Consider the following 24,579-nt stretch of genomic DNA (forward strand, 5'->3'; position numbering starts at 1 on the left):
TGTACCGTTTGCGATACTCTTGTTAGGTTATTTTGGAGGAAATTGCCATTGATCCGTTTATAAGTCAGTCTAACTTCCTTAAAAAATTGGTTGATAATTTCAAATCAATGCTCTAATGTTTTTACCTGTGTTTCAAATAATATTTTGAGAAATGCGCCGATATTTGATATTTTTTCTCGACAAATCAATTTCATATCAATACTCATTTGTATTTACAGTGGAACCCTGTTATTACGTTCCCCTTTTAATACGTTAGTCTGCATATTACGTTGGAATTTCAAAGCACAAAACCATTTCTTAACAAACCTATATAAAATAGATCTCATTATTACGTTGTCCCAAGATGCCCGGACTCGGTATTACGTCGTAAAAATTCCGACAAAAACATAATAAACCCCTAATTATTCAATAGTGATTCTCAAAATAATAAGCCATTCACACCTTGACTGCCGGAGGCAGTCACCACGTAAATTCCCTGGTCTGTTTGGGGATTAGAGACGCTTGATTGGTCACGCTTTGATAGATTTAGCGACATCAATACAGGTGAATACCCCGTATCGAAGCCAGTGATAAACAATTAAATAATGTTTATTTAGAAATTGTACTCTATCAAATTTACTTCATTTTTGGCCGGGTTGCACGAAGTGCAAATCCGGTCTATAGTATGGTGAAGTGCGGGTGGGCGGGCGGTTGGGGAAATTTTGTGAAATCAACTCCTCCTACAGTTTTTTATGTACAACCTTGAAACTTTGCAGAAAGTAAGTATATATATTGAAGTTATGCACTAGGTTTTTTGAAGTTTGACCTTTGTCGAATATGGGCGCTACAGCAAAAAGTTGTTACTAAAAATAGAGTTCAACTTGAAAAAGGTACAAGTCAGATTATCTTTTGTGGTTAAATTTAATTGCATTACCTCTGAGGAAAAATTCAATTATATATGAATGTCAAATTTTCTGGGCATAAGTTGTAAATTTGCAATATAAATAGAGAAATTCTGTTTCTTTATCATATAATCATATACAATTCAAGCACCTGAAGTTATTGTTCATTTTAGTTATTATTACTTAATATTACATATATCATGTTTTTTTTATTAATCAATAAAAGCCCTGCGGCAATATGTGATGTGTTTTTTTTTTGTTTTTTTTACATATATCGGCATTTTTACAAGACAAAAATCTGTACCTGTATCCGGAAACAATCGTGTCCACTCACGTTACCGATACGGAACTAACATTTTTTCCACTCGTCAAAACTCGTTTTGATAATTTACTTTACAATTCTGCCTCCTTCAACACTAAGGCCATAACAAATCATAACAGTCCTCCAGATAACTACCACCAAATAAATCCCTACCCAAATTATTTACTCTAAATATTACAACCCGGCCAATTGAGTCTTTGACCCATTTTTCATATTTTGATAATCAAAGAAATAATTTCTCAACCACATGCGTGTTCAGCATAGTGTGATTACCTTCGCTATTAAAACTCTATTTACGGACATGTACAGCTTTGGTACCAAACATGAAGGACAAGATTTATTGTAGCAATGTTAAAACAGCTTGGGTAACTGCTTGGACATAGGTGACTAAAGGTGTTCAATTAAAAAATTGTCCGTTGTTTGGACATGCAGCTTAGGTGTTCGTAAATCTCGTCCATACATACACCGACCAAACTGTCTTGTGTTATCGGCCGATTCGTGCACAGCATTTACCTCAGTGAACATTCTAAAATCCCTTGATGTGCACGTGATTTATCGCAATTCACCTTTGAATTAGAACACTTTGGCCGATATAGTATTGCGTTGTGTGACGACACAATTGAATATGTTTGTAATACAATTGCGAAATGCAACAGAAACTCTCATTGATCCATATGTATAAGTCTGCCCAAATTCCCTTATACGGGAGTAGTCGGCATTTGAAAATATGACGGCCAGAACAAACTTCAAAGGAAGAAAGAAAAAAAGTTGTATTCTTGTGTTGTTGTCTCATTATAATTTAATATCAAAAAAATCCTAACATATTTTCCTACTATACTTGTGTCCAAACATACCTTCAAATATTTATTAAAGCCCCATAAGACCCCAAAACTCACAGCTTTTGATGATTTCGTTCGTTGACGTAGCCATGTTAGGCAGTCAGTCAATTCGAGTCCTGGTTCATTTCCATACTGGCACAATAGCGTCTAGATGTGAACTAATACCCCCACAAATATTTTAGCTAAATATTTTAAATAATATATTATCCCGGTTCCATTAAAAGATAATTATTCAAATAGCTAAACTCACGGCAATGCGGCTTTCATTTGTCTTGGCCGGTCTCCATCTCTGCCACACGAGTGTTACTGTTAAGGACAACAATGGGCTTATGTAGCATTTTCGTTAATCAAGAGCTTATTTTACCTTTACAAAAACTATATCTTTTAATTTCTATTAAATATTCGTGTTGATAATTAATGAAGAGTGAATACATAACTTAAAGGCTGGGAGTAACTTAGAAAAATTTACAACCCTACAGCAATTAAGCATATATGGCAAGAGGGCAGGGCTTAGCAGTGTTATCAGAATAAGCAGCAGTCTGATGCTTGACTCTACACGTGCTCTGTAGCAGACGATATTTTGAACAGGGAGACTGGTATGATTTATCAAAATAAACTAAAGTTTTCCCGCATTTTTCTACCACTCTGCTCAATCTGTGAGGCATTGAAAGGATATGTTTCTACTTTAACAAAACTTCACCCTAGGAACTACAAAATGAATTCATCATTGTTTTATGCAGGTCTTTTAAAACATGCAGTTTTTTGATAATATACACAAATATTGGTATATATGATATACTAATACTTATGATGTTCCTCTTGGTGCCTTTCAATTATAAGAAGAATTTGGGGGGAAATTGTAGCTGTGCAATGGAGGACATGTGCATTGAAGGATTATTAAGAAACACTTTGTCCATTATAATATTTGGAGACCTACTATCTGTGATTGTCTCTTTTGACATTGTAATATAGCTGTTCACAAGTTAGAGTCCAGATTGAGAGTCATTTTAGTGTGATGGTTGATCAATTGGACATTTGTCATCATTGGTGAGAGACAATGGGAGTTATACAACTGGCCTAGGAGATTGTTGCTTAATCAGACAAACATCATGCTTGATATTATTCGAGAAAAGGTACCAGCAATCCTGCAAAACTCTGAAACAGCGATCAGACTGAACAGTCCTAATGAGTTATTTTTATAAAGTTAACCAATTTATTTAAAGGAATGTGATTATATATAATTAAAAATAAAATCTGGATTTAACAATGATATATGAGTAAGTACTTATTTTCCACGTTATACAGTGATTTGATTACATGTTTCCTTTGGTACAATCCCCCTTATCTAGAACTAGACAAGCATGCTCATGCAATATGTGAGTCAACATCCGGTGTAAACAATAACAAAAGATAATCACACCCACAATCTGCCAATCTCTAGTTTGAAATACAAATTTAGCCCTGCTTCAGATTTTTGGAGGCCAAAATTAAAACTTCATGAGAATTTATATCTAAAATAGATATGACCAATATATGCACAGTTAGGAGGGGAACAAGCATACCCATTTTAAAATTTCAGTACAACAGCTCAATTTTCATTTTTGCAAAATAAGTGCTACAATCTGAATATGACCAGAAAATTCATATATTCCACCATTTTCACCGATTGGCTGCTTTTATACCCAATTGCCGGCCTTTGAAACTAATTCTATGAATAGATACCAATAGCGACAGAGCTCGAATTGACCGACTATCTAACATGGCTACGTCAACAAACGAAATAATTTGAAGCTGCGAGTTATCGGGTCGTGTGTGGCTTTAATGAATATTTGAAGGTATGTTTGGACACAAGTATAATAGGAAAATATGTTAAGATTTTTTTTATATTGAATTCATGAGACAGCAGTACAAGAATTTAATACACCGATAACGCGATATCGGGCCTCAACTGTGCGCAGCTTGTATCCCGTAAATCGAACGTTTTTATAAGAGCTGCTGTAGCTCTGTTCCGTCACAATATTTTTTCAGAGAGCTACAGTTCTCCAGGTAGGCTAGTAATTTTCTAGTCCGTCCATCTTATCTGATCACCGGTCACCTGATAAGCTCGAGAAAGTGGGCGGGCTGTAATCGGCCAATGAAAACTCTTGTTGTATTATATCAAACATGTCATTCAAACTGTCCGATCGTCTCATTCAATTGTGTCTTCACACAACGTAATACTATATCGGGTAAAGCGTTCTAATTAAAAGGTGAATTGCGATAAGTGCCATCATTCAGCGTTATAAATGAAATCTTCGTGCATCATTATATATTTTTTTATGTGGATTGCGCTTAAATTGTTCTCCGAGTTTATCGTTGGTGAGAAAAGTGTGTAAGTGTTGGGTATCGTGTGCATTTTGTGCCTATAGTTTTGTTGTTTTTTTGGGTGGGATTTTTTTATTGTGTTGTGTATTGTGTAGTAAGAGAACTTAATAAAAACGATGTTTTGTTAGTTTTTTTTTTATACGAATGTTGGAATATGTACTGGAATGAGTTATTGAGAGAAGTATACATGAACGCATTGTGTTAAAGTTTAACAAAATGGCGGTCCAAATGAATGCAGAAAAGCAACGGTTTTCAAAACATCCTTATGTATCCTACACCGAAATAAAGAAAAGGGATAAGAACATGAAGAATTACGGACATTAAAGATAAGATGTAAATAAAACAAAGTATCATAGTCTTTTAAACAAAGAAACACACACACCCCTTCACGGAGTACCAACGGAAGATATACAATTTAAACGGATTTCACTTGGAACGTTTATTACGCTGCCCCAGGTATTACGTTATCTTATCGTGACAAAATGGAAAACGTAATAACGGGATTCCACTGTATCTGTGTTCCAGTAATATTTTGGAATATGACATCGATATTTCGTTTTTTATTTTCAACAAATTAAACAGTTACTATTTTGTTTATTTCGTCCAATGCATGTTTTTGTTGTTTAAAAATACTAGGCTATACATTACGCCGTCCAGAAAAATACTAATCTTCTTGGGCCACTCCTATAAGTCGGACATAGAGTTTTGGACCAAAATTTAACTCCAAAAAATCCGACTTATAGGCAAGTATATACGGTAGTGTAAACTGCTTATGTTGATGTGTAGGTACAATGTAGGTAAATGAATGATTGCAGTCATCTGTGAAGTGTACAGTGTATACGACTGACTGTTATATACAGTCAATGTGAATAACTGATAGTGATGTCATAGGTAAGAGAATATCTGAGCAATTTATGTTCTATAATGTTTAGAACTTTCCTACATTATTCTCCAATAAATCCTGTATGTAATTAATGATCATTTTGTTGGATGTCAGCAGTTGCAGAATGTCACAATGAACTTTGTTCCCTGGGGGCAGGGCAAAAACTGTCAAAAATTAACCAATTTTCAAAATCTTTTTCTCTACAACCACACATGTGTTAGAAAAACTAAATAATTGTGATGTAGAGCAAGAAGGCCTCTACCAAAATTGTAAATTTCATGATCCCCTAGGGTAGGGGCGGAGCCAAAATTATTATAGTGATTATTGTCTTTATCATTTGTAAGACTTGCAGATTGAAGTTTACAGATTGGTATAAAAATTAAGTACATAATTAGGAAAAGCAGAAAAGGATGTACCAACATTGTGAATTGGTTTTGATTCTAGGACGAGTCATATCATGTTAATGTTACATATATTATGTAAAGTCTTTCATCAGGAGAGGCACTTTTGGGGGCATTTTAGTTTGAGGAACACATCTTATTTTATACTGTTGCTGAATATTAGAATATAGCATGGATATGCAGAGCAGGAATTTTTTTTCTAGTTTTCATAGTCATGGGGCTATTGATTTTTTTAACTAATACTTATGTGACCAATACATCTCTTGTTGTTGTTTTTCTTACGCTTTAACACTTACCTGAACCTGCTGTCTGACATTTTACATCTTTAGAATCAACATGGACTGACTGATATATGCTTTAAAATTGCAATTTGATTGGTTGATAAAAATGTCAGCAAATAAGAGGGAAATCCTGAATAAACCTCTCAAAGTTGATATTGAGTAAAATTTATTCTGAGGTACACACCAGAAAAGATGGTCTGGAGCAATGGGAGAGCATCAAATTTCCTGATAATGTAACAATGTACAGTAAAATATCTGTATCTCGAATATGGTTTATCTCGAATACCCCGCTTGAGTCGAAGTCAACTGCCGGTCCCGGCCGTTTTCCCTAATATTTGTATATAAATGATTTTTAAAACTTCTGATATTTCGAACATGGTAATCTCGAATACCCCTCTTATGTCGAAGTATTTTCAAGGCCCCATGCCCTAAATTCACCTGGTTTATCTCGAAGTGCAGTCAATTTTCCGTTCTGCTTACCATACCTGGCGTCGTTAAGTCACACATTCCCACCCGCGGCTAAACCAATTATAATTACTAACCGCTAATCCACGCTCGCCTTTTCCGAGTAGTCCCAGGTCGCAATAATTGGTTCAACAGCTTGGGTGTTTAGTGAAGCCTTCCAACATTATACATGAAGTTCACCGCCAATTATGAACCAACACGCCCGATTTCAGGGGTAGTGTTTTGAATGATACACGCTATATCATTAACATTTGGTTTAGATAAACGCACAAAATTGCCGAAGTGCGCTTGAAGATAATGCTCACAATAACGATAGCACATTTAATAATACACGTTTCATCTTTAAAACATCAAATATCCTCCTTCAAAAAAAAAAATATTCAAGATTGATTTTGGATATTTCGAACCCCCAGATATCTCGAAGTTTTTTCGAAGTCCCTCAGACTTCGAGATAGAGATATTTTACTGTATTTAGGTTGATAATTGGCTAACATTATATTGAATGTGAGGTGATATGCCATGTTGGTTAATCATCTTGTGGGATTGTATGTGGGTTGATATCTTTCAGGGATGATATTGTATGTGGGTTGATATTTGATAGGGATGACATTGTAGGTGGGTTGATATTTGATAGGGATGACATTGTGGGTAGGTTGATATTTGATAGGGATGACATTGTAGGTGGGTTGATATTTGATAGGGATGACATTGTGGGTAGGTTGATATTTGATAGGGATGACATTGTGGGTAGGTTGATATTTGATAGGGATGACATTGTAGGTGGGTTGATATCTTTCAGGGATGACATTGTAGGTGGGTTGATATCTTTCAGGGATGACATTGTAGGTGGGTTGATATTTGATAGGGATGACATTGTAGGTGGGTTGATATTTGATAAGGATGATATTGTAGGTGGGTTGATATTTGATAGGGATGACATTGTAGGTAGGTTGATATTTGATAGGGATGACATTGTAGGTGGGTTGATATTTGATAGGGATGATATTGTAGGTGGGTTGATATTTGATAGGGATGATATTGTAGGTAGGTTGATATTTGATAGGGATGACATTGTAGGTGGGTTGATATCTTTCAGGGATGACATTGTAGGTGGGTTGATATCTTTCAGGGATGACATTGTAGGTGGGTTGATATTTGATAGGGATGATTTTGTATGTAGGTTGATATTTGATAAAGACGATATTGCATGTGGGTTGAAATCAGACAGGTATTGTATTGTAGGTGGGTTGAAATCAGACAGGTATTGTATTGTAGGTGGGTTGAAATCAGACAGGTATTGTATTGTAGGTGGGTTGATATCAGACAGGTATTGTAGGTGGGTTGATATCAGACAGGTATTGTAGGTGGGTTGATATCAGACAGGTATTGTATTGTAGGTGGGTTGATATCAGACAGGTATTGTATTGTAGGTGGGTTGATATCAGACAGGTATTGTATTGTAGGTGGGTTGATATCAGACAGGTATTGTATTGTAGGTGGGTTGATATCAGACAGGTATTGTATTGTAGGTTTGTGGATGGCCTATTGACACTGACCTATAGAGGAGGAGAAAAGTGTAACCACAACAACTTCCAGAGGGAGACCATTATTTCTTTCCATTGCAACCACTCAGCAGGTACATGTCATGTGTTAGATTATAAACACTTAACAGGTACATGTCATGTGTTAGATTATAAACACTTAACAGGTACATGTCATGTGTTAGATTATAAACACTTAACAGGTACATGTAATGTTAGATTATAAACACTTAACAGGTACATGTCATGTGTTAGATTATAAACACTTAACAGGTAAATGTCATGTGTTAGATTATAAACACTTAACAGGTACATGTCATGTGTTAGATTATAAACACTTAACAGGTACATATAATGTTAGATTATAAACACTTAACAGGTACATGTCATGTGTTAGATTATAAACACTTAGCAGGTATATATAATGTTAGATTATAAACACTTAACAGATATATGTAATGTTAGATTATAAACACTTAGCAGGTATATGTCATGTTAGATTATAAACACTTAACAGATATATTTAATGTTAGATTATAAACACTTAACAGGTACATGTCATGTGTTAGATTATAAACACTTAACAGGTATATGTAATGTTAGATTATAAACACTTAGCAGGTATATGTAATGTTAGATTATAAACACTTAGCAGATATATGTAATGTTAGATTATAAACACTTAACAGATATATGTAATGTTCGGATGCAATCACCCAATCATGTAATGATAAACTGCAATCACTCATCAGGTTCATGGAATGATAGGATGCAATTTGCTAGTTCCGAGATAAGAGCTCTTCTGTGTATGAGGTGCATTTAGTGGAACTTTGAATATCTAAGTGGGACAGAGTGGACCTACAGTCAGTGAGGAAGACAATAAAATGTATCAAAAGTGGCTTATCTTTAAATATGTAAATGTAGGAAATATAAAATACTATCGAAAGAGATGTTTTACTAAAGTGGAAACATAGATAATGTCATATTTGCAAGTAATAGCCCGGGTATGATATGAACGAGCAACAAAAAATAGTGATATAATAAGAATTCCATGTATTTAATTACTCCATGAATCATTTACTTAGTTTGTGTATCAGTCGAAATTGGGTGATAAAACTGCATATGAGAAACTTACTGAGCACATCCACCTATGCAGAGATGAATATTTGTCCCACTCCCACATGTAAACAAAACCTTACTATGCATGAGCGTTTTCCAAAGGGAGATAACTAACGTATCTCGAAACCGGTGTATTGCACAGCAGGTTCATGTAATGTTAGGATGCAGTCACTCAGTAAGCATGTATGAAGTGTTTTCTTTAACAGTTATATGTGTTCCTGTTACAGTTTACAATGGTAAGGGTTGGCCTGTGTTCAATAGAGAGAAAGACTGTACGTACTTGTTTGACTGGGACACTAAGTATGCCTGTTTGGATCACCCCATTATTGAGGAGTGTCGTGTAAATCACAATGGAAAGCGATATGATTTATCACCCCTCGTCAAACACTCAGGTATTGTATGCTTCCATTGATCTCTCAAACGTCTGAAACGTTATATAACAGATAGTATGCAATATTGTGTGTTGTACTTGTAGGTATGAACTGGAATGTTTTGGAGGGTGGTGGAGGGGACCAGCTCAGTTTGTACTACATCAATGTCTGTAGTGACATCCTCCACATTGACCAAGCTGTCCAATGTAAATCAGACTCATCGGTCTGTCTAATAGGTAATTTTTACAAACTGGAACTTGACATGTCATAATGAACATCAGCAATATGAATGTCAAGATCAGTATACCGTAATTTGCAGAATATATAGCGCAGTTGTGTTTAATACACATACCCCATTTTGGGCTGAAATTGGGGTAAAACGCACTTAATGTGTATAATATGCAGCAAAAATTTTGACCAAATGGTATTCTTATCTATTTTGCGGTGATTTTCACTGCATATTTTTGTGGAAATAATGAATTCTAAACAAAGAATAAGAATTTGCAAACTGTGCAGCTATCAATCTGATTAAAATCAGATCCTCGATCCGCTCCTCTTTTTTTTTTCTTGTCGCTACATGTGTAGCGACAAGAAAAAAAAAAAGAGGAGCGGATCGAGGATCTGATTTTAATCAGATTGGTGCAGCTATATATATGAAATAACAGTCATCTTGACTTTCCTCATAGCAGTAATCTTCACAGAATACCTGGGTAATCATATGTGAATATTTCAGCAAAGCATGAGATTTTGTAGCATTTTTATAAGTTTTAACAGACTTGATGTTTTCTTTGTTGAAACTTAAAATCAATTAAATAGTTGATGCTATAAAATTAAAATCAAATTATTAAGTTAACATTAAACATGTTAAAAACCAGTGATGTACAAAAGTGCGACATGTCATATTAACCCTCTCATTAATTTGTAAAAATTATTATGATCAAAGGCATTAATAGGTGCTGTAAATAATTAGTGCTCCATCTATAAAAACAATGCTTTGGATATGGTAGATTAATGAAAAAGTCAACCACAACCCTCTGAAATTTTTGTTGCAGGAAGATGGGTTTCTAATGTATCCATACCAGTCGTTTATGGCAAAAGAAAATGTAATAGTGTATGCCGACTCGTGGAAATCGGACAGCTTGTTAATTCATTCTGCATGATTTTTTTTTTTTGCTCAATAAAATATTTGAAAAAAATTCTGAGGGGGTATCTGACAAAATCAAATGACAAATGCAGTGTACTCAACTATGGCTTTGTAAAACATGTGCTGGTCGCCGTCTCATTATTTCTTTAGCTCAACAAATTTTTTTTTCAAAGTTTCCCATTAACATTTCATTGAAAGATATTAATAAACCTAAACTAACCCTTTTAGTGGTAAATTATTTTCCAATCTAACTTTGTATATTTTATCACGTGACAAGGCATATTGTGTACACATACTAGTATGGTGGCACTCAGATCCAATGAATTTTAATTCGGTAATTTAATTATTTACATATTGTTAGTGTCACATTTTCTACAATTTTTAGCTCATCAGCTGAACTGAAAGCTCAAGTGAGCAATTCTGATCACCTGTTGTCCATCGTCTGTCCATCTGTAAGCATTTCACATTTTCGACTTCTCCAGACCCACTGGGCCAATTTCAACCAAACTTGTCAAAAAACATCTTTGGATGAAGCTTTCAAGTTTGTTCAAATGAAGGGCCATGACCCCTTCAAAGGGGAGATAATCACAAACATGCAAAAATAGGGTGGGATCATTTAAAAATCTTCTCAAGAACCACTGGGCCAGAAGAACTGAAATTCATATGAAAGCATCCTGACATAGTGCAAGTTTTTTGAAACCATGGCCCCTAGGGATAGGATGGGGCCACAATAGGGGATCAAAGTTTTACATTCAAATATATAGGGGAAATCTTTAAAAATCTTCTCAAGAATCACTGGACCAGAACAGTTCATATTTACAGAAAAGCTTCCTGATATAGTGCAGATTCAAGTTTGTTAAAACCATGGCCCCTGGGGGTAGGATGGGGCAACTATAGGGGATCAGAGTTTTACATTCAAATATATATAGAGAAAATCTTTAAAAATCTTCCTCCCAAGAACCACTGGGCCACAAAATTTATATTTACATGAAGGCTTTTTGATGTAGTACAGATTTAAGTTTGTAAAAATCATATAAATATATCTAGGGAAAATCTTGTCAAGAATCATTTGGCCAGAAAAGTTTACATTTACATGAAAGCTTCCTGAAGTAGTGCAGAATCAAGTTTGTATAAATCATGCCCCGGGGGGGGGGGGGGGGGGGGGGTTAGGTTGGGGCCACGAGAGGGATCAAAGTTTTACATGCGAATATATAAGGAAAATCTTTAAATATGGGCCAAGGTGACTGGTGAGCAATGTAGCCCATGGGCCTCTTGTACGTTTTTGTAATAATTTTCTTGAGATCAATTTTTTGGTTGTAAATAGATGAACAATGTAAAAAAGTGTAGAGTATCTATGAAGGCTATGTCTCTGAGTGAAACATTACTTAACAGCCAAGTTCCACTTGAAAAAAAAAGGTCAAAAGCCTGTTGTGGTATATAATATGCATCCTTTTCTCATGCACACCCAAAAATTCTTGAAAAAAAGTGTGTATTATATATTCGGCAAAATACGATACTAACTTACAGATTTGTAATGTTGCATTTGTTTCAGATAATTTTGGGGTTCACAGTTTAGGGCGGTACGTACAAAACCCGACCTTTGACCCTAGATCTAACACAATACAGATCACTTATACAGAGGGAGACCTGTGTAAGGATAACACTAAGAAAAAATCCTCCATCATCACGTTTATATGTAAACCAGGTACAGTAAGACTTGATTTCTTGTTTTCTTGTTTTGCACTTTCACTTGACATATTGATAGCACCATCTTTATGTGGAGAACGATACAGTAAAACATGGTTGCTTACAATGAATTCACACTTCAGTAGGCTGGGTATCGTTTGGAAAAGCTTGATACAATGTGTATTGCAATACAGAGAAATGATATGCAATACTTTTTGGTACAATATAATTACGTTTACACTTAAATCTGAGGATTAGAATAATTAGATGATACAAAAATAAAGCTTCACCCTTTTCTTTTGTCTTATTTGCATATTATATAATGATTGTGGATGTGTTTGTTATTCATTTGCTTTTATCAATATTAACAAAGTGAAAAAACTGGAGACCAACACCTAGAGGTTCAATTTACGTAAGATTCTTGAGTGGATACCATGCGGTATTCAACAGTGTCTGCATTTAGAAATATAAACTTGAAGAAATAAAACAGATCACCAACATATGAGAATGCAGTGTGAATTTTATTTGGTTGACCAGTTTTGACCTTGGGGTGGTTGTCATCAGAACAATTATAAAATAAACTGTTTATTCGGTATTTACATACATACAAACATACGTACATAAATACCAAGAATAACCCATGAAAGCTCGAAAGCTTATTTCCAATGGGGTCCTTTGATGCACGGATATTTGTAATGTATTTACTGAAGAAGAAAAAATGTGGTCGAAACCGGTCAAAATGGTTCAGTTTGTTCAGTGAACTCCCCAGTTTTCAAGTGAGAACCTTCTTATTTTACCCATCTACAAGGGCATATGATTATTGATGAATTTGTAGTTAAGTTTGATTATTAAGTTTGATAAGTCGTTATCTTTGAAAATTTTTTTTTCTGAATCAAGCTGCTTGTATTATGATAGTTTTGCTCAAACTTGTTTATTGCTAGGAACTGCTGCTCAAGTGAGCGATATGGCCCATGGGGCTCTTGTTAAAATTGCAGGTTATTGAACTTAAGGTTGATCGATCCTCATGTGACTTATCAATAGTAATGGTTGAAAGTGGAAAAACTGTATTAATTTCCATTTGATATAGTTAGATTTAAGTAATAACCAAAGAAAATGTGTATGTTTCCACATTTTTATAAGCTCATCATTAGACGGGACATTTATGTAATGGTGCTGTGGTTGAAAGTGAAAAAACTATATTAATTTCCACTCGATGTAGTTAAATTTAATTAATAACCAAAAAAAATGTGTATGTTTCCACATTTTTATATGCTCATCATTAGATTATGTTATGTTATGGCGCTTGTCCATGCGTCTGGCTGTCTGTCCATCCATCTGATGTTATGTTTTCTGGACTTTTTTCCGTAACGAATGCATTTACAACTTTGAAATTTGGTCACAATATCTCCCTCAAGAATTGTAAGAGTGAGTTTGCATTTCAGCTGGATTGGTCCATTGTTAACCTAATTTAGGGCTATAAGTAGGTCAAACAGTTTTACGGACTTTTTTTCATTACGGATAGAGATATTGCCCTGATATTTAGCCAAAATCTTCCTCTCAGAGGGATACAAGTTCAGTTTGCATTTCAGCTGAATTGGCCCATCTGTCCGTGACCTACATTAGGACTAAAAGTAGGTCAAACAGTTTTCTGGGCTTTTTTTCAGTATGGGTACATATATTGCCCTGATATTTAGTCACAGGCTTCCCCTTGGAGGAATACAAGTTCAGTTTGCACTTCAGCTGGAATAGTCTGTCCTTGACCTTTTTGGGGGCTAAAAATAGGTCAAACAATTTTCCTGGCTTTTTTTCATTACGGATACAGATATTGTCCTGATATTTAGTCAAAGGCAACCTCCCTCTCTGAGAAATACATAATTATACCCCCCGCAAACGAAGTTTGGGGGGGGTATACTGGAATCACTTTGTCCGTCTGTCTGTCCGTTTGTCCGTAGACGCAATTTGTCCGAAGTTTATTTCTAATACCGCTGGACATATTTCATTCAAACTTTATGCACATCTTCTATATATTATGTAGTTGTGCATCTCCTATTTTCATTGAAATATTTGAACAGTTATAGAAGTTACGCACATTTTCTTTTCATTTTGGGGGTTGCACACTTTGTCCATAGTTTAATTCTAATACCGTTGAACAGATTTGATTCAAACTCTATTCTCATCTTATATATATAATGTAGTTGTGCATCTTCTATTTTCATTGAAATATTTTAACAGTTATGGAAGTTACGGACATTTTCTGGTTTGGTTGTACTTGTAGTAATAGACACAATTTGTCCAGAGTTTCGCAATTTGTCCGAAGTTTATTTCTAATACCGATGGACATATATAATGTGAAAATATCCAATGTGCTTGCATTAAATATTTCCCATCATCTTATATGCCCCACGGGGGTTATTAGTCCCATTAGGACAGTTCTAGTTAGTTCATATGTCAGATGGATTGGTGCACCATTACCCACTTTATGGCTTTTCTATTCAGAATGTGTGTTTTATCAATTCAGAGTGCATGATATGCTTCCAGGTTGAATTTCACTGCTGGACGGGTGTATATTGTACCGTTTGCGGTACTCTTGAAAATCATACATTTTTGTTATACAGAATAATTGAAATAGATAAAAACTAGCTGAAATGACAAATTTTAAATGTCAACAGTTTAAAAAAACCTGCTGATTTATAGATATGTTTTAAGTTAATAGTGGATACTGGGGAAATCATGTATAATGGACATGCAGTAGAAGAAATACCAGCATAGGAGTCATTGCCCTTGACAACGTTTTTTTGATCATGAATAATTGATTATCTATGAAAAAGATAAAGTTTTTCCCTTCCACAGTTTTCAAGTGAGGACCTTCATATTATGTCTCCCCTCTTCCAGTGGTTTTGTCCATCTCTCTGTCACAAAATCTTGTGAATGCTTCTCCTACTACATATATGGCTTATTGGATAGACTTGAAACTTTGTGCAGTGCTTCATTGCCATTTGTAGATGTGCATATTCACTGGTATTAAACTGATGATAGTAACGATCGTTACTATCATCCCAAGATGGCGGAAGGAAATTCCGGAAAGACCATGTTTACTTATTACGTCTATTTGTATTGCTTATTTGTGAATGATATGTAGGTAAGAAATATCATACACTAGCAACAATTACGATCAGGTGTTATTTTATCTTTTATACGGCTCATATGAACAGAAAATTCATCGTTGAAAAAACAGCGAGGATGATAGTAACGAAATTGATGATAGTAACGTAAAAACTTTCGTTACTATCATCCTCGCTGTTTTTTCAACGACGAATTTTCTGTTCATATGAGCCGTGTATGATATTTCTTACCTACATATCATTCACAAATAAACAATACAAATAGATATAATAAGTAAACGTGGTCTTTCCGGAATTTCCTTCCGCCATCTTGGGATGATAGTAACGATTGTTACTATCATCAGTTTAATACCAGTGATATTGGTTGGACAGGAGGATCCAATTATTTTCTGAAAGTTATAGTGGATCCAAGAGGGGTGGAGGATGTAAAATAGCTAATGAACATTTCTCCTCCTATATGGCTTATCTGATAGATTTGAAACTTTGTACAATGCTTCATTGCCATTTGTAGATGTACATATTTTTAAGACAGGAGGCTCTAAAAGTTATAGTGGATCTAAGAGTGATGGAGGATCTAAAATAGCTTGTGAACACTTCTCCTATATGACTTATCTGATAGATTTGAAACTTTGTACAATGCTTCATTACCATTTGTAAATGTGCATATTGTCGGGACAGGAGGATCCAATTATTTTCCTAAAAGTTATAGTGGATCTAATAGGGGTTGAGGATGTTAAATTAGCTTGTGAACACTTCTCCTTTGTGGCTTATAGGAGTTCATAATGTCTATGTTCCTTCACCATACCATGCAGTACATTAAGGGGAGGAGGTTTCATTTGGAGCACTTCTAATTTGGGGAGCAGGGGAAACATTTGTTTTTTTTTAAGGAATGACTTTAATTCTGGGGCAAGTTATACGAGTATAACCTGGTTTGGGTCAATTTACGCTTTATAATCTGCGTAGTAAATCCAACACAAGAAAATGTGTATAAGCAAGTGACAAATTGCGATCCACATGTCAATGTGACTGACATCATGTGATAAAATGTGACGTATGAATATTTGTTTGCTTTGTTGAAAGGCGGATCAAGCAATGACCCCCCCCCCCCCCCCACCTTTTTTTTCCCAGTGAGAAATGTATTTCAAAATGAACAGGACAATGCTTACTTGATGCATCATTAATTCGAATATAATATCTTTGTTTTAATCTATTATTCGACCATCATACAGAGAAAGATGTTTTACAACAGTGATTGTTGTCCCCATACCGAACCAGGTTTGCAAAAATAACCTGTGTTCCTCAATTGGAATTTGACCAATCAGAGACAAGGATAATAAGAATTAAATTATATAAAAATGATCCCTAGTTCTACAGAGTATTTGTATGGGTATAGAAGACGTGCATGTGGCAAGGATTTTGATTTTCTTCAATTTTGAGGTCACCTGAATAAACTCAGGTGACCTATTGCAATTGGTTGTCGTCCGTCGTGCGTTAACAATTGAACATTTTTAACTTCTTCTTGATAACTACCAGTCCAATTCTTTTCAATTTTGGTATGAGGCATCATTAGGACAAGAGGGACTTAAATTTTAAATTTCAGCACTCCAGCACCCCCGGGGCCCTAGGGGCGGGGCAAAAACTGCCCAAAATTGACCAATTTTCAAAAATCTTCTTCTGAAGAACCACAAACATGTAAGAAAAACTGAATGCATAGTGATGTAGAGCAGGAAGGCCTCTACCAAAATTTGTAAATTTCATGATCCCCGGAGTAGGGGTTCTGACCTCAGGGAGGGGCCAAACTTGTTATATAGTGTTAATGTGTAAAACACTTAAATAACATCTTCTTTAGTGCATTTGATACCAAATTGAAATTAAATAGATATTTAAAAAGTACAGGTAGTCCTTTACCAAAATAGTAAATTTGATGATCCCAGGGGTAGGGGTTTTGGTATCAGGGTGGGGCCAAAATGGTCAGTTATTAAATGTGTGAACAGTAGACATTTTTAACTTCTTGATAACTATCATTCCAATTTTTTTCAAACTTAGTATGAAACATATTTGGAACAAGGGGAGCATGAATTGTAAATTTCAGGATTCCTGCACCCCTGGGGCCTTAGAGGCGGGGCAAAAACTGCCCAAAATTGACCAATTTTCAAAAATCTTCTTCTCAAGAACCACACACATGTAAGAAAAACTTAATGCATAGTGATGTAGAGCAGGAAGGCCTCTACCAAAATTGTAATTTTCATGATCCCTGGGGTAGGGGGTTCTGACCCCAGGATGGGGCCAAACTTGTTATATAGTGTTTATGTGTAAAACACTTAAATAACATCTTCTTTAGTGATATTAATACTTTTTTAGCTCACCTGAGCTGAAAGCTCAAGTGAGCTTTTCTGATCACCTGTATTCCGGCGTCCGTCCGTCTGTCCGTCCGTCTGTCCATCTGTAAACTTTTCACATTTTCAACTTCTTCTCAACAACCACTGGGCCAATTTCAACCAAAGTTGGCACAAAACATCCTTAGGTAAAGGGAATTCTAAATTGTTAAAATAAAGGGCCAGGCCACCTTCCAAGGGGAGATAATCAAGAAAAGGTAAAAATAGGGTAGGGTCATTAAAAAATCTTCTTCTCAAGAACCACTGGGCCAGAAAAGATGAAATTTATAGATAAGCTTTATTAGGTAGTGCAGATTCTAAATTGTTAAAATCATGGCCCCTGGGGGTCAGATGGGGCCACAATAGGGGATCAAAGTTTTACATACAAATATATAGGAAAAATCTTTAAAAATCTTCTTCCCAGAACCACTAAGCCAGAAAAGCTGAGATTTATATGAAAGCTTTCTGATATAGTGCAGATTCAGGTTTGTTGAAATCATGCCCCCCTGGGGTAGGATGGGGCCAAAATCCTTCATTTTATGAATTGGGGTAAGAAATTCATTTTAGAAATGATATTTTATGATGCACATTCTATTTGATAGCTTGTTGCAATGCTCAAACACTCTGTGTAGCCGTATAGTGTCAGGGCCCAGCTAAAAGTCAACCAAAAAATAATAGGCATTTTTCAGAGTTCATTTCTGCATATCTTGGGAAGTATACGGAATTTCGGGATGAACTTTGGTAGTAATCTAGATTGATTATGTATGAATAAATTAAAATACCGAGTAGAATTTTATATTAATTAATTTATTGTTTTTACATCGACTAACTTGGGTACCCTATATTTAGAGTTATATACCTTTACTCTTTATATTGTAAATTCGACCCCCAAGCGATGCAATTGCCTGTGGACGTCACAGGAGTGTGGAACTACGTTAAGAACACATCTTGTTTTATACTGTTGCAGAACATTAGAATTTAGTTTAGAAATTCAGAACAGGAAATTTTTTCTAGATTTCATAGCCATGCATGGAAGTAGTGATACTTTTTCACTAGTATATAGGTGACCGATAAGGCCTGTAGGCCTCTTCTTCAAGCCAATTTTTGAAAACTGAGATCACTACACACTTTCAATATCATCAAACATTTATGCAGTCATGGAGCAAATGACATATGAATAGTCTGTTAATTCATATATTTATTTGTTCACTCGTTCATGAAATCTCACTGTTAGACACATTTATAGTTAATGATAACTCATAATTCCAATGTTATTTATTACATTTGTTTTGATTGGACAAAGGTAAAGTTGAACGAGAGTTTACACATCTGATTCAATAAATCCGAAAAAGCAACGTCATCATCTGTGCCTGAAAACAAATAACGTAGTGCGGGGAAACTATTAAATTTTTTGAAATTGTTTATACAATATTAAATGAAACATTCTTTTTGAAGAATTTATCAACTTGTAAACTCCAGACATTTTACTCATAAACTTAACATAAAAGTGCCTTGCACTTTTATTCAGTTTGTGAGTAAAATGTCCGGAGTTTACACATCGATAGATTCTTCAAAAAGAATGTTTAATCCTATATTGATATTTCAAACAATATGGGGGTTGCTGTATGGGTTATCGTATTGCTCAAAAATGCAGATTTATATTGATAATCAATATACATGTATTGATCCAGCCCTACTGAGTGATGTGATTTTCATTCCCTGTAGTTTTGAAATTATGAAATCATTGGATATAACGAATTACTTTTATTGCTCATCCTCAGCATGTCACTACAGGTGTATTTATTTCACTACAGGTGTGTTTATTTCACTACAGGTGTGTTTATTTCACTACAGGTGTGTTTTACTGTATATTTAGTCCTACATATATAATATACAGTAAATTCCTAAATATATGCCAGAAATTTATTATTGCTTAATTTTGCAAGAAGCATCACTCGTGAAATAAAATTAATCGCTTTTATTATTATTTGCTAAAATACACGTAAAAACTCTTGATCAACAGAGCACTCGTAAATTCATGCTCTTGCAATTTGACGTATACGAGTGATTTTGCGATATTAAGTACTCATATAAAATAAGGAATCTACAGTTGTGATGGTTTTTTTTTTATAAAGCTCGTGTTTTAAGGTCTCATTTGAAATACCTGTGACTTTGATCCCAATTAGTAAATGATCGGTCATTGATTAAACAAATCGTACAATGACAGAGCTCAAATCCAAGACCTCCTTATCATGAAGCCATGTTGTGTTTCCTTAATGGTTAGTAAATCTAAAACTGTTAAAATCATCATCATTATAATTATAAGTCATGCCATATGTTAAGCCTTGGCTTATTGTTTTATAAATATTTTATTCAGTAAAGAAAAGAGTGACTGCAGTCTATAAACAGCATCTCCTTGGCTTATAAATCCCCCATTCATTTTTTAGCTCACATGAGATCAAGTGAGCATTTCTGATCACCTGTCTGTTTTCCTCTGTTCATAAATTTTTCATCTTCTCCAGAACCATTGGGCCAATTTCAATCAAACTTTGTACAAATCATCCTTGGGTAAACGGGATTCAAGTTTGTTCAAATGAACCTTAGAGTCTAAATATTAATTTTTTTTGCAGCCTAATAGATATTTCATGTTACTAAACTTTGCACTGTTTGTTTTTTGATAAGAACTTGTTATTTTGTGTTGCCATTTTCTTTAGGAGACATGGACAGTGGTCCAGTCCTTTTGAGACGGTCTCTAGATGAGTGTATTTATGAATTTGAGTGGCAGACAGCAGCTGCATGTGTACTGTCCAGGGAGACAGGGTCTGAATGCAAGGTTTACAACCCAGACTTAGGTAGGAGTCACTGTCAACTCTTCTGATGGATTTAGCGGGCCTTTCTGTGTGAGGCGGTGCCTGGTACCTTATCTACCAGTGTTAGAGCTTAGTGCTTTCAGAAATTTTGAAATTTATAAACAAGTCTAGATTTATGATTTTAATAATTGGAAAGAATTATCTGGAATTATAAAGGTGCATCCAACATGAAAAATATTGATAGTTTAGTGAAAAATTTCATATAAATGATCATCTTGTACATACCTTTTGTAATGCTTGTAGAAGTTATATAAAGCAGTGTTTATAAAAATAGTTTTAAGAATTATATTTCTAATGCTTTTCTGAATTTCAATTTTAGGCATAAATTTTGACTTAAACAAGCTGAGGGCCTCATTGGGCCACTATTACAATGTAACATCAGGGGATTATGACTATATACTCAATCTATGTGGACCAGTGAAGAATACTATATGTGACAAGAATGCAGCCCATGTATCAAACCCAGGAATCTGTCAAGTCAAACACGGAGGAACAGCTAGGTAAGTGTGTCGCATCAAACACTGAGAAACAGCTAGGTAAGTGTGTCAAGTCAAACACGGAGGAACAGCTAGGTCATTGTGTCAAGTCAAACATGGATTAACAGCTAGGTAAGTGTGTCAAGTCAAACACGGAGGAACAGCTAGGTCATTGTGTCAAGTCAAACACTGAGAAACAGCTAGGTAAGTGTGTCACGTCAAACACTGAGAAACTGCTAGGTCAGTGTGTCAAGTCAAACATGGAGAAACAGCTAGGTAAGTCTGTCAAGTCAAACACGGAGGAACAGCTTACCCTCTATTCACACAGTGCTACAACCTTTTGAAGATCATGCCGATCACTGACCAGGCTGCGATCAGAAAATTTTTTTGGATCCGGAACTGATTGGTGTCGAAACCAAGCAGTTTACCAAATTAAGGTCTTCATTATGACTGTACTGCAGTGCTTCTATGTCAAACGTACTCCTGGCATGCTTTCACTATGATTAAACGCAGACCAATGCTGACCAGTGGCTGATTTTACTGCATTACAGACCTAGAAGACTGTAAAATGATGTTGATACACTGTTGCAAATCATATCACGCTTGTAGTATGCTTCTTGTACATCATGAATGTAGAAATACCGTAGTGGGAGCGTGGTAGGAGTGGGGCTAAAATACCTGATTAAGTTACCAACTGTGTTGTGCTTTTACTACAACCATAAAGATTTCACTATCCAACACTTAAACAGAAGAATCATAATTTTCATTATTTCTATTTAGTTTCATAATTTCTGAAAGCTTAAAAATAATTGCAAATGATAATATTGTTTCGCCGCCTACTGTCTGGTCAATTTTTAAAAGTAGATCATTTTAAAATATTTTTTTATGTCAAAATATACATTTTCATAAAAGTTGACTTATTTGACAAAACAACAAGATTAATTTGGGTTAAAATCACGTATTTCACTATAGAAATCAATGGGAAACAGAAATTTTTTAAAAACATCTCCAAACCTTGAAAGTATACAAAAGGATTTTATATTTCGTTTGATATGACACAGGTAACCAGTGAAGCAATATGAGAATTTGCATAATATGCTTACGTTTTGGTGAACGTGTCACTAGCCTGGCAGCAGTGTTTTGAGGTTTCTGTAACTTCTGCAAGGATGCTGAATTTACACCATATTGAAGTGCATTTCCATAATCAAGACAGGATGTAATCAGTGATCCAATAAGTGTCCTGCACACATCCTCTGTTATAAGGGATCTAATTCTACCGATATTACAATGTTTGAAATAACATAATTTAGTAAATGCACTTATTTGACACTCCATCCTAAGTGTACTGTTGAAAAACATCCCAAGATTTTTGACACATGAAGCATTACTGATGGCAGATCCTGAGAATCACTAGCCTTACATTTTGGGGTAAAGGTGATAAGTTCTGTCTTTCCCTGATTTAGCTTGAGTATGTTGTTTCGCACCCAGTTGTCAATATCAGAATGACACTGTTCAAGTTTGTCTGCAATGCTGTCCCAGCTGTCGTTTGGATTTATAATCAAGTATACACTGTACCTGAGTGTCATCCTCGTAGCAATGATGACTTCCAGCAAATTTCTCCAATTGGTTTGGAGAAGATGCTGTATAGATAATGTCCTAATACAGAACTCTGCGGAACACCAAAGTGGAGTAGAACTCGCTGGACAATGTAGATCCAACAGCAATTTGATGACTTTGACCAGAGAGATAAGACCTCATCCATGATAGCCAATCCCAGGATACCAAAAGCATACTCCATATGCCTGATCAGAATACTATGTCTATGACGTTTCAGATCACAGGGTCAAAGATCATGATTCGACTTGAGTGACTGGTTATTTGGAAATGTCTGCACAGTATCTTGAGAGATCAAACTTATTATGGTTGCCCTGACTAGTTGATAACCCAGATTTTTCACTATCACTATAGACATTCTGAATATAAAAAGTTGATCCTTTTCAGTATTGCCATGGAGGAGAGGGGGGGGGGGGGGTATATGTTTCAAAAACATTTTCTGTTTATAAGATATTTGAATTGTAAATATTTATATCTATGTCTATTTTAGCATGAAAAAAGAACAATTGAATATATAAACTTAAAAATTATCTGTTTAATTCAATTGCATACCTAAACATATGAAGTCAAAAGTATGTGTCAAGTAATTTAGAGTCACTTGTGAAGAAATCTTTTTAAACAAAACTTATCCAGAACAACAAGGCCTTCCCAAGTAGTATTGATAGTGATCAAAGCATCCTATATTGTGTGGATCTAAGTCTGGTTAAGTCATGACCCCATGGGGCTAGGATGGTTCATAATATAGAGTCAAAATTTTTCATGAGAATAAAGAAGGCAAAAAAAAAAAATCTTTCAAAAATCTTCTGCAGAATAGCAGGGCCAAGGTTACTCATGTAAACATTGTGTCAGTATTGTCATATATATATATAATTGTTCATTATTTGTTTTTAAAGTGATGCTTTTGTAACTGGGCAATCCAATAGTAACCTCACCTACTATGATGGACTTCTGAAGTTAAAGTATGAAAATGGAGCCTTATATAACAGCAAACCTCCAGCTCCCCGCCAGACCGAGATCACCCTGATCTGTGACCGACAGGCTGGCAGAGGATCCCCCCAGTTTCTGGATGAGGGGGTGACTGCTGCTAGAACGTACACATTTTACTGGAACACTGAGTTTGCGTGTCCCAGCAGCCCAATAGAATGTACAGCTACTGGAGGAGGGAAACAGTATGATTTGTCCAGGTAGGTTATGGCAGTCATTAGTATAGTTAAGAGATATTTGTGTTTATGCTATATTTTTATACCTACTAGGTAGAAGGAATGGCATTAATGGCTTAGTTGATATCAGTTGGCCAGACAGTCTGTTGGTGGTATTGTAAAACTAATATGGTACCAATTTTGATGTACCAGATGCACATTTTGACAAATACCGGTAATGTCTCTTCAGTGATGCTTGATGCTCAAGCCGAAATTTATCGGTTGTTCATTATCATTATCATGGATGTTAATCTTTTTAGCCGAGTTGCAACGAAGTTGGTTTGGTGTTGCGGGTGGGTGGGCGGTTGGGCGTCAACAATTGGTTTCCAGATGATAACTCGAAAAGTTTACAATCTAATCAAATTATATATATATATAAAACTCTAAACACTTTGTAGAAATATTTCGACCGTGTTACCGGTCTTCTTCAGTTGTGTTTATATCTCATAGCAACGTAACGCACGACTACATACACGAAAGTACTATGACGTCACAGTAAGTATTATAAACGTCAAAGTTGATATTGCGCGAAAAACATTTGAGAGAGGTAAGAGTCTAATATTAAAATGAACAATACTCACCCGACCTCGTGGACACATCCTAAAATATGACTGCGTACAATTAAA

General features: G+C 35.3%; 1 protein-coding gene across 1 annotated transcript in view; it reads left to right on the forward strand.

The window, feature by feature from the left end:
• The window catches only part of LOC125676439 (cation-independent mannose-6-phosphate receptor-like), a 206,367-nt gene that overhangs the window by 26,990 nt on the left and 154,798 nt on the right, over positions 1-24,579 (forward strand). Inside the window, exons 7-13 of the mRNA XM_056158098.1 lie at positions 7,966-8,072; positions 9,324-9,488; positions 9,572-9,703; positions 12,164-12,316; positions 20,509-20,646; positions 20,984-21,164; positions 23,648-23,938. Of these exons, the coding sequence (XP_056014073.1) occupies positions 7,966-8,072; positions 9,324-9,488; positions 9,572-9,703; positions 12,164-12,316; positions 20,509-20,646; positions 20,984-21,164; positions 23,648-23,938 (1,167 nt within the window). The remainder of the gene's footprint in view (positions 1-7,965; positions 8,073-9,323; positions 9,489-9,571; positions 9,704-12,163; positions 12,317-20,508; positions 20,647-20,983; positions 21,165-23,647; positions 23,939-24,579) is intronic.

This window comes from Ostrea edulis, chromosome 3 (genome assembly GCF_947568905.1).
Source record: "Ostrea edulis chromosome 3, xbOstEdul1.1, whole genome shotgun sequence".
NCBI lineage: Eukaryota > Metazoa > Mollusca > Bivalvia > Ostreida > Ostreidae > Ostrea > Ostrea edulis.